At 36.0% G+C, this 16,360-nt stretch overlaps 1 protein-coding gene across 2 annotated transcripts in view; it reads left to right on the forward strand.

Annotated features, from left to right (window-relative positions):
* The window catches only part of LOC143904792 (uncharacterized), a 218,466-nt gene extending 209,268 nt beyond the window's left edge, over positions 1-9,198 (forward strand). The window contains exons 5-11 of one of the 2 annotated variants that reach the window (XR_013259043.1): positions 1,122-1,331; positions 3,512-3,806; positions 4,496-4,637; positions 4,709-5,176; positions 5,352-6,404; positions 7,776-8,072; positions 8,613-9,198. Coding sequence is in view for 1 of the 2 variants with exons in the window: in XM_077419730.1 (XP_077275856.1) it covers positions 1,122-1,331; positions 3,512-3,806; positions 4,496-4,637; positions 4,709-5,176; positions 5,352-6,321; positions 7,776-8,024 (2,334 nt within the window). In the remaining variant the exon portion in view is untranslated. The remainder of the gene's footprint in view (positions 1-1,121; positions 1,332-3,511; positions 3,807-4,495; positions 4,638-4,708; positions 5,177-5,351; positions 6,405-7,775; positions 8,073-8,612) is intronic. The other variant, XM_077419730.1, reaches the window with a different exon arrangement.
* Positions 9,199-16,360: the final 7,162 nt, after the last annotated feature.

The raw sequence follows: 16,360 nt of genomic DNA on the forward strand, positions 1-16,360 counted from the left end.
TTCTATTATCTATGATTATTTTTATCATTACTTATATAAGTTTTTTTTAATTCATAAAATTTCTAAATTTAATGTTTAAAAGAATATATAATCTCCGAAGATGTCGCAAATTTTCTAAACCCTATTCCAAGCTGATTAAAATCGTTTCCTCTGTCTCAAAAGTGATCATTTTGACACGGAAACGGGTCGATATATTTCGCAAATATAAACAACGCGGAAACCCGTCTTGGCTTACTTGGAGTTTAGACAAGTCTGATCGTCATGTAGCAATCTTTCTACGCACCGTGGTCCTCCGTGGTACAAAGGCAACGTAAACGAGATTGCGACGAGGATTGACGCGAGGAAAACGGTAGTCGAAGAGTTAATCGTAAATAATGGCCCGGAGTTCGCGCACGTTCGTGACACACGATAGAATGTATGCACGAATTCTTAGATTGGATAAACGCGAATGTCAGGTGCCCGTGAGGCAAAGAACGCGAGCACTATTATTAACTCGTTTTGTAGCCGGTATCTAAACTGCGAATAAACGAGCATTAATTATGTATGGACGCAATAAAATCTGTATTGCGCGTGTCGCGGATAAGCGAATCTCACGTTTTGTTTTTATTATTTTCGACGTCGGCCACAAATCTTCGTGATATACGTATCACCAGTTCGGTTTCGCAGACGTGTTTTATTGATAAAAAAAATTACGTAATATTTATTGGTGATTTTAGTAAACCAAATGTGCGTAATCACATGGTGTGAATCTATTTTTACGTTTCGTACAATTGGAGTCCTTTCAGAAACGTAAAAGTACAAATTACAGTGGGCAAAATAAATCACACAAAGTGAATGTAACAAAAGTTACAAAAATATTCTAAAGAAAAAATAAGTTAAGATGGATAAAAAAAATTAATTATGGTATTTTCAAAATTTATTTATTTTTATTATATTTGCAGTGTACAAAAAATATTAAGAGAAATTTATTGAAAAAAAAGAGGAAAAAATGTTAATTAAATTGAAAAGAGATATGACTTAGCAAAGCACTGCAAACATAAAGCGTGCACTGGCTAAATATTGAAGAACAGACAATGATAAATAAATCCGCTAACAAAATCTGTCTCCTTCCTTTTTTCTAGTCTGACATCGTCCACCAGAGTGTATACGAACTGGTGCACAGTGAGGACCGGGAGGAATTGCAACGGCAATTAATGTGGAATTCTTTCCTGCCTGCTGAAAGTGCAAGCCTGCCGTTACACGACGCACTCTCGTCCCAGCATTGTCATCTGCTCGAACGTAGCTTCACGGTTCGCTTCCGTTGTCTTCTCGACAATACATCCGGTTTTCTGGTACGTATACGCTGCTTTATGCCGCATCGCTTGTACTTTTGCGTATCTTACATTTTTAACCGCACTAACGCACACAATTCATCAGAGCGACGAAAACGGATTTTTGAGATATGTGTGTGCTCACCATATAATATTTATTAGAAATTATCCTGATATTTTTTCATTAAAATTGATTTATTATAAATTCAATGGGCTGTCAGTTTTTTAATTTTGATTTTTAAATTAAGTAGCTTTATGTTTAAAACTGAAGTTGAATTATATTTAATTAAACTTTTAAATAACTTTTTAAAAACTTGAAATTAGAATCGAATATTTTAATTTTTTTCAAGAGTAAAAAATTATTTAAAATTTATTAATGACCATATCAATATGTAATCTAAACAATTTATTCGACATGAATTTATTTCTTAAGGTATATTTTCGTTTGTTTGGGAACCGAGAGGTTCTAATCCCATCTCGGGCACTCCTTCGTGAAAGCACGTAAACGATCTCGAAATCTTTGCGGCAAATGCGCCACGTAATTACAACAAATGGCATGCGCGCTGGCTGCCACAGGCAAGGACCAAGCCAGGTAGGAGCCATCAGGACGACGTTCCTTCACGGTTCACAAAAGCGACGTGCCGGCATACAAAACAGTAATTAATAATTTCACTGTCGTAAAGGGAAGAGGAGCGAACTCTCTTCTCCGTTCCATATAACATCGCCACATGCTCTCCCGCTCTCTCGCGTAATTGCTTTTTTTTTTTCGTCCATCTCCTCTTCCAGATCCTCTCTCCCGGGTTGTTTCCTACTTACCCTCTCGACCTACCATCGAGCTGAAACCGCGTAGGCATGTGTTAAATATTTTTGTGCACGAAGTATCGGTTTCAACAACTTCTACGTAATTTTCGCGGGATATTTTCGCACGGTTGATACCTACACGTCGAATTACATTATAATTTTTATATATGATAACACAATAGGTGTGTGTCGCCAGCTTAAACGTGTGTTTTATCGAGTATCAACAACTTTCACTAAAGCGACACAAATGCTGCTCGGTTTGTACGATGAAATGTGGCGCGCCAGATTGGCTCTCGTTCTCTCGCAACGATCATTCCCGGCGAAGCACCCGGGGTGCTCGACAGATTTCCTGAATATTCCCGGATGAATTTTGAACAGCGCTTACGTCAACAGCCTTAAATCTAGGCCGTGGGGCCGATATTCCCCGCGTAAAAGCTGGACGTGTATAATCATAGACCTATCCAATGAACCGTGACAGCGCGCGGCGAAGATTGAAACGATAATTCGTTCGGACGGCCGAGCTGTCCATCGTTGGTACCGTTGTCCCGACGGCGTTCAAGAAAAGGTATAAATCAAGGGCCAAACAAAACCAGGTTCTCCCTGGACGAGACGGGAGGGAGGGAAGGAGAGGAGGGAAAAGGAAGGGAAGGTCGGGCAGCCGGAGTACGAAGACGCGGCAAAACACTAATTATCTTACGGCAAACACACCGCGGACGCGCGCAGGTATACCTCGGTGTCGAACGCGGCCGGACGGCGGTATTATCCTGGGTAAAGGACGCGGGGCGCGCGCGAGAGAGAGAGAGAGCGAGAGGAGCGAGTTCCGCGCCGCGCCGAGTTCTCGCGAAAGTTCGACAAAAACGGCGCCGCTTTGACGTTTATGAAAATGAAACTGTAATCGTAAAAGAGTTTACAGTGCGTGGAGGCGTACCGCCACCACCACCTCCTCCACGGGACCTGCCCTTGGCGGCATATCCTTCGCGACGGTACGGAACGTACCTAGCTACCGTGTGCTTCTGCCGTTTTTTGCGACCGCTCCATCTACGTGAGATCCTCTCCTGTTAGAAGAGCGCCACGGGCGCCTTCGATCTGTCACTTGCGGATGTTGCGTTCTATAATGAAGTTACGAGCACTCCAAGAATATCATATAATAAAATATTATACGTAATACTCTCTAAAAGTTGAAGAATTAAATATCGCTCAAAACGAGTGAAATGCAATGGATATCTGTAACGAGCATTGTTATACGAATTAAAAATTGAAGAAACTAAAATGACTCATCATGATTCACCTCAATTAATATTTCTGACGCACCAAAGCAATCACCGGTTTTTTGTGCAACAAAATTTAGTTGTACGATATTTTTTGTTATCACTTTAAACACTACGGATTATTTATTGCAGCGTCTCGACATCAGGGGCCGAGTTAAAGTACTTCACGGCCAGAACCGGAAGACGGAAGAGCCACCGCTGGCCCTGTTCGCCCTGTGCACACCGTTCGGGCCGCCATCGCTCCTGGAGGTGCCGCAGAAGGAAGTGATGTTTAAGAGCAAACACAAGCTGGATCTCGCGCTCGTGACGATGGATCAAAAAGGAAAGATGCTCCTAGGGTATTCCGATGCGGAAATAACGAATCTTGGTGGTTACGATCTAGTCCATTATGACGACCTGGCCTACGTTGCCAGCGCACATCAAGAATGTAAGTCCATTTTTATATTTAGCGCGGCCAAAATAACTTTATCCAGAGAACAGCAAAAAATAAAAAAATCCGCTCTTGAATAAATATTTCCTTTGTTCTTAATTAATAATAATTATAAAATATACGAAATGTAACTAAAAGCGAATTAACCCTCCGAGAACACAAGAGGTCAATTTGACCCGTTTTTTTTGCCAGAAAAATTTTTAGCCAGAAATACTAAAAATAAAAAAACTAAAATTTTTTTCGTAAATTACGTTTTTTTTATAAGTACACTTATGGGTCAATCTGACCCTACACACACTTTGATCGTCCACCATTTTAAATTGACGAGTGCGATTAGCTTGAAAAAATTTCCAGATGTACTTGGAACATTGTTAAATCATTTGATATAAATAAAAAGTGCCGTTAGAATTATGTACATATTTTAAAAAATTCAAAATTCTTTAAAATTTTTTAAAATGTGTGTGTGTAGGGTCAGATTGACCCAGTGTTCTCCGTGAATAAAAAAATAGGTGTTCTCGGAGGGTAAATATTAGGTATTACCTGCAATTATTTTATACAATATTTTGATGATGTTAAAATTTCATTGATAGCAAAGCTGATTTTGCCGAAGCGACATCGAATTATCTTACGAAATTAGATATTAGCAAATATTGGTACAATTTTAATCTTTTTTTTTCTTCTTTTAGTATTAAAAACCGGTGCATCAGGCATGATAGCCTACAGATTTCAAACAAAGGACGGCGGATGGCAGTGGTTGCAGACTAGCTCCAGGCTGGTGTACAAAAACTCGAAACCAGATTTCGTGCTGAGTACTCATCGACCTCTCATGTAAGTTTCAGCGTTACGTTCGGTTACGCCGAGACGAGCGAGGGCAGCGATACAATTAATTCACATTTCAGGGAAGAGGAAGGTAGAGACCTGCTCGGTAAACGTACGATGGACTTTAAGGTGAGCTATCTGGACGCCGGATTGACCAACAGTTACTTCTCGGACAGCGATACCCTGACGGGGTCGGCCATGACGCCGACGTTACCGGCGCAACCGGCGCCCCAGAGAGTGAACAGGCGATATAAGACGCAGTTGCGGGACTTCCTCACAACGTGCACACGCAAGCGCACCAAACTCTCCGCTCAGTCGTCGGTCTCGCCACCAGTGACTCCCACAGTCGCGTCCGTGGATTATCTCGCGGCCGATACCAGCACGGCGGCCGCGGTCGCTGCGGCGTACAGTAATTTGAACACTATGTACCCGACACCGTATCCGCCCACAGCGGTGGCGGCGAGCACCGATCCATCCCTGACGACTTACATCGGTCACACGGGCAACTATCATCAGACCCTCTATTCAGCGAGCGCGTTAGATAACAGGTGAGGTGACTGAGAGTATCTAATCCTAAACATTTCAAGATTTAAATTAAATTACTTCAAACATCAATCGCTATATATATATATATATATATATGAAAACGCGAATGTATAATGAAAAAGAAGATACACATCGACAAAGAACTTTACATTGCAGCTAAATCTTTTTTTTACATAGGTATCTCACAGCTGCGACGGAGAACCTGTTCCAATACAGGCCGTTGGGCTCATATTATCCGGAGTATCACACCGGCACCGCGTATAATGGCTTCATCGACGTGTCGTTGCCTACGTACGAGACCCATCAGCTGACCAGTAAGACGGAGGAGAAGCTCTACTGCCAGCAACTCGGTAGCGGCGAGTCGCCCAAATACAGCTACGTGGAGACGAGACACCCTGGAAGCGTCAGCGGTTCACCCTACGCCGCCAGTCCCGTGGCGAGCGTGTCCACGATGCATCCAACGACAACCGATATGAATGCAGTGCGCGCCGGGAGCAGGCACTCTCTGGAGGGTGGCGCGTCGTCCAGCAATTCCGCCGGGAGCTCGCCGGTGACCGGCGCGGCCAACGGTATGCTGACGCCGAAAATCGAGGACGTGAAACCCAAGGTGTACAATAACGCCGAGGCGCCGCGACAAACCGTGTTGATGTGGGGCGCGCCGCCGTCACGCACACCGCCCAGAAACAACGGCAGCTACAGTCCCCCGACGCCGCATTCGACCCACTCGTCCACGCACTCGACCAACACCACCGGCGATCCGCTCAAGTCGCTCGCGGAGATGAACTCCATGAATGGGGACTGCAAATGGCGACAAACCTCCCCGACGGATCAACAAGTGACTGCGCCAAGTCCGCCAAGAAACAACAAAACGCAACAATCTCAACAACAACAGCAGCAGCAGCAGCAGCAGCAACATCACCATCAGCAGCAGCAGCAGCAGCAGCAGCAGCAACAGCAGCAGCAACAGCAACAGCAACAGCAGCAGCAACAACAGCAGCAACAGCAGCAACAGCAACAATACCCTGTCACGACGTCGCAATATCAAGCAGCCGCAGTTGCCGCTGCGGCAGCTGCCGCCGCCGCCAGCACGATTGGTTACACACACTCTCATCCGGGCCATGGCGGACACGGGGAAGCGGGCTCCGAGGTATGGCAAGGAGTGCAACACCATCACTACCAGTACTATCCCTACCACCATCACCACCCCGCACCACCAAGGCACACGCCCCAGTGAGTGTCACTGCTGCCTCACAGATTTTATTATAATTTTTCGTCATTTACAGTAAGGTGATCAAACTCCCGAAGAAATATATATATATCATTGCTTGCGCTTTTTAAACTTGCAACTGTACAATACCGATCTTGGCTCTTTGAGAACACTATTGATTTTTATTATTTTATCTTTGCTTATTCAATCGGATCAACTTAATCTTTAAATTACAGTTTTTGCTATATTTATATTTAAAATACAAAAATGGGTTAAAATAGTAAACTTTTTAAGAAAATGAAACAAATATTGAGCACTCTTTTAAGGCAAATTTAGCAAATCGGAGGATTGATCATCTTAAACTTAAAGATTGAATGTGAGATGCTGTTGTAATATACGAGTGGTTTCAATGCTAAAATAATTTCTATTTATGAAAAAATTAAATTCCATACAAAACTTTTCACTTTTTACTTTTATATCATGTATAAACAGAACGTTATATAAATTGGATTTAATATTATTTTTTGAGATACTTTTTGAAATATTATATTTGCATCTTGAAACGATTAATAATTAGTAATGTTTATTGCATACAAAATCTGTTATTTGCAGATTGTTCGTAATACAAAAGCATTATCGCATTGAAAAATAAAATCACAATTGCAAAATAAACAGATTGACATACTTCGGCTCGAAAAGAGGTTCAAATACTTGATAATTTTAAGTACTCGAACATCTCTATCAATTAAACAATTTATAATATAAAAATATATTTGAATTTTTATGCGAATATTTACACTTATGGGTATAAATTTTCTATGATTTATACTTGTTTATTTAGTACATTGTGATAAAGCAAATGCATGCATAATTAAAAATTTATTTTTGCATCATTGTAATTTTAATAATTATAATAAAGTTTACTACTACTATTGTAAGAATCATAATTTAAGAGTTTAATAACGTTGAGCTCCGGCAATATGATGGTTACTCTAAACAATTGTTCGACAACGTCATCAATAAAAGAATAAGCCAAACACGCAAGTGTTACGTAAAAAAAAAAAAAAAAACAACAGCAATAGTCTTTACATGATTAGGAAATCGCATCCGATTCAATCTTGTTTTCCAAGAAAAGTATGTTTAAGGAATAAATAAGACGTAATTGGACGATCAATCGTTTTATAAGTAAACTACTTGATGTTGGATCGCAAATCAAACTTTTGCAATGTCCAATATTTTTAATTCGAGTCGAGTTATTAAGAAAGTTTTTGCAATAACATTAAAAAGCAGATTTCTGGCCAATTTCTTGCTCAATGCGTTGTACCAGATCTGTAGCGGGAGAAGCCCAATTTAGTACACGTAAGATAACGGGGAAACCGTCCATTTGGTTGCAGCACGCCACCGTCAGCTGCGGGAACGGGGACGGGGGTGGCGGCAGGCATGGGCATGGGCACCGGGGTGGACAACAGCACCAGCAACAACAACAGCAACGTCTTGTACCATCCTCCGCACCACCACCACCACCACGTGGGATCATCGGCGGCAGTGGGAATGGTGCCAACTGTCCCACAGATTCCAAACCGGACGCCGGGAGTCCTCTGCTGTCCATCTCTGAGGTGACTAACACCCTGCTCAACCAATAGTCAATAGTCCCTTGGTCACTTCGGCGTCGCTTTACGTCAGCGATGAAGGTAAGCTTGGCCGACGCTAAATGAATACTACATAGCATCACCGAGGTGAATTGAGTGATTTGAGAGAGAATAACGAACTGTCCAACTAATAAGTTTAAGTTTTTATGTACAATTTATATAAATATAATTTTTTTAGGCTTCGTTGTTGGACAGCTCATCATCTTGACAAAGTACTCAATTATAACAGAGCACGGAATTATTTTATTATCTTAATGAATTTAAAGTAGTTTAATTATTAGAAGTTATGTTTTACCAAAATATTAAACTGATTATTTTATTAACAAATTTAAATTTGTGTAAAATTAATAATACATTATTAGTATATATTTTCTTCTTAAATCATAATTCTTCCTTTCCTCAAACAAATATAAAATTATTTTTGTATATACATTTTATAATTTATTAAACTAATTATTGTAATAGTAATTAATGTAATTAATTGTAGCAAAATAACATTTTATGTAACATTATATAGAATAAAAATCAATAATTATGGTGCGAGCCCTTAAACCACGTTCTGTATTTTTTTTACTTTTGTAGGTATCTCTGAAGAGATGTCTTCATTGAAGCGGATTCCAAATGTGTCACTGTACCATACATATAATGTCGATTAAAAGGAAATAAGAATTTACGTGTAGTACTGTAACATACTCATTGCAAAGCTAATAACCAATTTAGTATTACATAACTTTTATTAATTTATCCATACCGAGATATACGTTAAGTGGATGTTCTTCAGGATTCACAGTTTGAGTCTGCATGTGACACTGATCGCAAGCTTGTATGCGTGAGGGGCAGCGATTACGAGACGTTTTGCGATTTTATTTATGCGCCGCTACTGGACGCAATGATTGCATGACGAGTAGCAATACCACCGTATTGTATAGAACGGATACAAATAGATAAATCTAACAAATCTCGAAACTATACTATTATTTTTATATTTTCAAAGATTGGTTATCGAGAACAGATGTCCAACTATTTATTTCAATTTAACTAGTCCTTTTGTAAGATTATAAGAAAAAATCTAATTTATTATAATGTAAGAAATAATTCTCGTCACATTATATGAAATAAAATTCAGCAATATAAAAGCAAAATTACACCCTATGAAAAGATAAAAAGATTGATAACGAATTATATATATATATATATATATATATATATATATATATATATATATATATATAGGGTGTTCTAGGTCAGGTCAGTGAAACTTTAGGGTCTGACAGAAAATTGAATTGAGAATAAAAAAGTTCCTATAAACATAAGTTTGGAAACGCTTCCTTAAAAAAATTTACTTAAAAAAGAGATAATACAAAGGTTACACATTAATACGAAAGACAACAATTTTATTAAATGTAGTAGAAAAATTAATAATTTTTAACCAAATTATTAAATATGTTCAAAATAATGTTCCTGTTTATTAATGCATTCATGCGGCATTTACGTAATATTGATTGACTGCATTGTGTAATAACTTTTTAAAGGAGTGTTTCCGGACTTATGTTTATAGAAATTTTTTGTTTCAAATTCAATTTTCTATAAGATTCTGAAGTTTTATTTACTTGACTTGAAACAATATATATACTGTGTAACACAATAAACATTTCCGTGATTTATACATATATAATTTTTTGTTCTTTTATTAATAAGAAAATGTATTGGTTTTACTATTGCAATAAGCAAATGTGCATTCTGTTCTTGTTTTGCGATAAACTAAAAAATATATAATGTAAAATAGTGATCACTGCCCGAACACTGAACAAAATGGAGTAATGAACGACATTCCTTTGAACCAATTAAAAAGCAACAAACGCTATTCGTATCTAAGAATGAGAGCACAAAAATTGTCATTTTGGTCTTCGACAAGCGCATACACAAATGCGACTTTAGTTTGTATTTACTATTAATATATCCGAATAATTCTACCCGTACTTTAATGCTTTTGTATGCCACGGCGTGCTATTGCGTTTGTACAATTCTTTTTCTTTTCTAAAGGAGAATATGGATTCTGTGATATGTGTTAGGTAATTTAATAATAATCTTCAGAACGAAGGCGTAACTCGAGTGTAATTATTTATTGACCTAGAAATGGCGATAAGAAAACTCGTTCAGAAATTTGAAAGATTCGCATATAATGTATCGTGATACGAATTATGGAAAAACAAGACGGTGAATTCTTTTCTAAGTGAAAATCGGAAGTGTTGACGAGAGATCGATTTTTGTAAGGACACGCATTTTAAGGATGCGGAGTAAAAAACGATGATTTTAAAAGTGCAAGTTGTTATATAACGATAGGCAAAAAAATAGTCTTGTTTAAATAAGAAAAAAAGGACACTATCAATACACATTCCACATCACACACATATGTATAAGCGATCTCTCTAAGTTACATGCAGTAAAATCGAATTTCTACTGCCGGGATAAGGCATAAATATAAAGTAAGTTCAATAAGTTTTCTTTCTTTTACAATAAAACCTATACTCTCCATTTTACATTACAATTTTCTTTATAAAAATCGAAACTTTGGTGTCACCGGATATTTAAAATTTAATATTCCTGCGCAACTCTCTTGGCTTCCTGCATATTTATTTTGAATTTGCAATAATTAATGGATTATTGATAAAAGTTGGAAATAAATATAAATTCCCATTTGCATTAGTCGATTAATCTTGCTACAACTATAAAAGTAGGAAACTCGTCTGTAGTAATTTTATCCAATACGACATTGAGAGATTATAAAAATCACTAAAAATTATTTTTAAGATTCTAAATTAAAAATATTTTAATAGCATTTATTATTAAGAGAGTATATAATGGCGTTTTGTTTAGCAATGAACATCTTGTATTAAAAATATAAATATAAATTATAGCTTTTTATAAAATTTCCTGAACATAATTATATACTTTGATTAATAGGCTACTGCAACGGGAATCGATACAAAGCTTTGTGTTCCTTAAGTTATTCGAGTTCTCTTTCGAGTGTTGAGAATCTCGTTAGACGATCGGATAAGGGGACGGAAAGTGATGCGATATTTGTAGTCCGTTAATTCGGCTAAAGTTGTCTTGCCAATATTTTGTTAATATGTTTGTAATTTTTGTACTTAATTAATTTATACACATTATTTATGTATATGTGTAATTCGTGTTTAGCGACGCTAGGCGGGCCTTCCAATAATTTTAAGCGCATTCTCTCTCTCTCTCTCTCTCTCTCTCTCTCTCTCTCTCTCTCTCTCTCTCTCTCTCTCTCTCTCTCTCCCTCCCTCTCTCTCTCTTCCTCCACCTTCTTTTTCTCTCTCTCTATTTCTCACTTGCAAAGTCAAGAAAATCTCCCGTTAAAGAATAAACTCTCAAAAAAGATCCGCGCGAGCAAAAATATAATATATGAGCACAAATGAAGAAAGCTATTTTAAGATAACATTAAAAGAGCTGTTGTTTCCACGCGCTTCTAAAACAGCATAACTTTGCATATCCGCAACCTCATATCAAAGTGGTAAAAAGTATACAGTTAAAGAGAGCGGTATATATTTAGATATTCTCTTCCATACTTTTCGAATCATCGCATTATTTATTAACTATAACATGTAAGACGTATCAGGCGCGTTATACAAAAATAACGCTCCCGTTAAGGATAATAAGGCGAATTCCGTTTCCTACGCGTTTCATTCTTAACGTGTCGTACATTTTATATATTCATACATACGAGATATATGTGTCTACATTCTTAGCGCAATCAAAGCATCAGATGCAAATATTATAGGAAAGTACTTTATTCAACGAACAAATTGTACGAATTTCTATTTATCAAGGATACACTAATCAGAGTAATAATAATTAATGAATTAAATGTATTGAAAAGAAACACGTTAGAAGAGTGCAAAAAACTACATTATTTATTTTCATAATTAAAAAGATAACGAAATCCCAAAATGTCTCGGATACTTTATTGCATTCCTGTAGTATCCACCCAAGTTAAATTTGTCTTATATTCGATATTTGCATCTAGATCTTCAATTATAAACATCCCACTCTACTTTGATTGATTTTATAACTAAACGCAACTCAAGATGACATCAAAATTTATTACTATCCGACGTATCCTCATTGCCTTACAAATTATAAAACGTGCATTGTCACATTATGTGTGAAATATTTATAAAATAACAGTCTCGGAAACTATATTATACTTTTAAACGATTTGCTTGCAGTAAAATAACAACTTACGGATCACCAACATTGATTTAATTTTAACATGCTAAAGTCTTCCCGATGTCTTCTTCGTGTAATTGTATATTCCTTCAAGGTATACTATAATTTTCAAGACATTATTCTTCGCGTGTTTTTAGAAGAGATGCCCATAACCGATTATAAATACGTTTAATGTTACGTTTAATGTACGACAAATGTTGCTAACAACGAAGAGTATAAGAATAAAAATTATCGAAGAATTGAGGATACGCCGATAGTAATCTGTTTTGATATAAGAATCTTGTGTATATCTAAATATTTCTGACTTATACTGTTATAGCTTGCGGAAAAAATGTCTCGTTTCTCTGCAATATTCTTAAACGTTAAAGGCTACTATTATTATTATTATAAGTAATCAAGTCTAGTCCATTCATTAAAAAAGCAAATTAGTAACAATATATATAATAATATGTATGCTTAAATTGTGATAATATTCTCGTCGTGAAGCTAATTTAACTGACAATCTTATCAATTATAAGTTCTTCTTGGTGCGTCAACATGTAAATGTATATTATAGGAAAGGAGATAAAATATGATATATTCCCGCAAGATATGCATTGACAGTCGCCTCTAGCGTACATTGAGTTACAATGCGCGAGGATATTTTGACGATCTAAGCATTAATGTATATTCATTGTATATTTGAAGGTATCTTATATTATATAATATAACGAACGTAAATTAAGACCATAGTCAGTACAGATTTTCAAGCAGTTATCTATATAGACCGAAAACACGTACCTTATTTTCCAACAATTCACTCACGAGGAATAAAATGCAATTAAAGCGCGATTTTACACAGCATAGCAATGACTACGCTGCTTTTGAATCGAGTACTCTCGCCGAGGAAGCTCGGAGAAGCTTGCGTCTTCGAAAATTTTGAGCGGATTCTGCGTGAGAGAACTAAGTAGAAAAGTTAAGATTGATCCCTTTATAAATATCAAGCGTTAGACAAATAAACAAAAATTATAAATTTAATTCTTCGTTCGGAGAGTAATTTCCTTTTTCTATCTCATAGTGAAGCTTATTCTAAAATAAGGAATGAGACAGTGGTTTATTTAATAACGAGCTATAATTTCACAACAGTTACAATGTAACTGTATACGCTTTACAACGTAAAGCGTATTTTAATAGAAATAACTTTATTTTGATGTGATTAACTTATTGTATCAACCTAAAAGAATATCAAAAAGTATTATTATTTCTTTTTAGTTAAACGCTTTGTTATGAAATTTAATAGAAATATAATTCTCCTTGTTACTTGTATCTAACAAGAAAAGGCTCTCAGGTGTCCTTCTCCGATTTTAATGAAACTTGGGGAGTTTGTAGAAAGGGTAAAATATTCGATACGTATTTTTTTAATCTCTCTCTCTCTCTCTCTCTCTCTCTCTCTCTCTCTCTCATCAGGCAAATATATTTAAGAAGTAAAATAAACTTCTAAAAAACGGCCAAATTTTTGTTTTTAGAAACTGAACAAAGCATAATAGGATAATTTCATAAATATAAAAAATGTACAGAATTTTGAAAACTATCCACTGGTGTAATAATTATTTTTGTGCATAAAAAAATACGAGTTATGAAACTCAACTTTTTTATTTTTCCATTAGTGGACATGAAAACTTTTCTAATGCAAAAATATTTTATTTATAGAAAAATATGTGATAATGCAGTTTTGTTGCTATATGTTAGGAAGGACTAGACATTTATTTTATTTAATTGCACGCGACCTGCGAAACTGCGAGCCGCCAGCCGCGCTGCGCATACACTTTTAGCGAACGCATATTCGACGTGTGCGTTAATTGTGTGGCGAGTTAAACTGTGAAATAATCGAAATATCTGTACATTTTGTACCTGTATGAAATTAAGCTATCATGCTTTGTTCAGAAATTATAGTTAAAAAAAAATTTGGTCGATTTCCGAAGGCTAATTTTACATATTTGTTTGCCGATAAAAAAAATACAAATTGAATATTATATCCCATTTATACAAGACCAAATTTCATTTAAATCGAAAAGGGATACCTAGGGGAAAGGGAGCCTTTCCTTGTAAGTGAATATACAAAAATCTAATATATGCTTGCATAAAATAGTGTAATTCCTCGAACGGAGAAATATAAATATCAAATAAATTGTTTTGGACTTATCAGCATAACATTTACTACTTACTTGATTATTTTTGCAAATGGTTTTATTTCATATGTCTGAATGTATCGAGGTCGAGTAACAGTACCATATGCCAAACCGAATTTTGAATCTTGATCATTCCATCCATTTTTCTCTGATATATTATATCTTATAGGATCTAGCTATTATTAACACCATTGCTGTAATAATAAGTTCTAAAAATAAAATTTAAAAACTGTATCAAATGTTTATATATATATGAAATAAATTATGATAATGCAATAAATTTATCAATTTCTGTGTCTCTAATGCCTTACATTTTTTATATTCAAACTGATCGATTTTAGTTTTCAAAATGAACAGGTGCATATTTCGTATCTATACCTTTACAAAGAAACTTTCTTAGGAAAAGGCTTCCTGAATCCTTCTTTAAAAAAAAAATTTGATGGAAGTAAAAAAGGCCTCAAGAACCTGCAAAGTCGCTGTAAAACTTCAGTCTGGTTCAGTCTGTTATCAAATGCCAAAGTCAAAAATCTATAGAGAATATAAAATAAAAAAAAAATAAAAAAAACATGTTACAACACTTTTTTTTAATTTAAATCTGTAATATTTTATAACATAGTTAACACTTCAAAGAATTTTTGAATTTTTATTGATGTATGAATTTTTCATATTTTTTTTCAATTGATCTAATATTGTAAAAAACTGATCTAGATGTTAGTGTCTACAATTAAGATATTAAAAAACGTTTCCAGTTTGAAAATTGAAAATAAATATTGTTTCATAATTATAAAATTTAGAATGAGAGTTTTCTCAACGTACTATAATATAAGAAAGTTATCGTAATAAAAATGTGGATTGCAATAATGTGAAATAGATCATTATTACTGTATAAAAAAAACTCATATATATACTTTCCTTTATCAAGAGACACGGTAGTGTCTCGCGCCAAGTACACGCGGAGGCAGACCGACTGTGACTCTTTTAGTGCCCGTCTACAATAGGTGTTTTAAGCCCTAAACCTTAAGAAATTGACTAATCACAATCAATTATTCTCCTCAAATTCAACTGTGATTGAACAATTTCTTAAGGCTTAGGGCTTAAAACACCTATTGTAGACCGGGACTCACAGTTGAATTTGAGGAGAATAATTGACTGTAATTGGTTAATTTCTTAGGGCTTAGAGCTTAAAATACCTATTGTAGATGGGCACTTACACGACGCGACAATTTGTGAGTACTCGAGATGTTGAGATCTCATATAACGAGTGAACGGATCAAGTTCTAAGTAGGCTTGATCGATAGCTTGGGGTCGATTTATAAAGAAAAGTGTTTTTTTTTCCTTACGTGCCATATATATATGATTTCTGCCCAGTGCTCTGAATGTCATCTAGTCATACATATCAGGAATTTTCGATGAGCTTCTTCAGAAGATAAGATACGAAGAAATCTTAATGATGACGATATCAAAAAGATGCTAAGTAAGGCTAGATGCCACGAAATGGGCATGTACCGTTGGTCACGCGAAATGCAAGAGAAAAGCCGCCGTTAAATTGAGCGAAGATCTTACGAATCCTGATACCCACAAGTAATTTCTTACAATCTTCTTATGATCCCGATTATCTCATAATTTGTGTTTTTGTACGTGTATGAGGAAAGGGCTGAGGAGGAAAATAAACTTAGTAAAGAATTGAGACAAGAATGGGCTTAGAAAGCAGAACGTATCATCTTGGACATTGCCGCCACCAGTAGTCGTCAATGGAGCATTTATTACAAAGAGTTGTGCTATTTTATCGAGAATTTGTAGATTATTACTAAGGTATTGATTTTATTTAATATATCGCAAAATGATCGCAAAATGACTTCACATATATGCCAGATTATGCCATCAGACGTGTATCAAAATCAAAATAAC

The sequence above is a fragment of the Temnothorax americanus genome, unplaced genomic scaffold (assembly GCF_048541705.1).
Source record: "Temnothorax americanus isolate GAGA-0224 unplaced genomic scaffold, ASM4854170v1 Scaffold109, whole genome shotgun sequence".
Classification (NCBI taxonomy): Eukaryota; Metazoa; Arthropoda; class Insecta; order Hymenoptera; family Formicidae; genus Temnothorax; species Temnothorax americanus.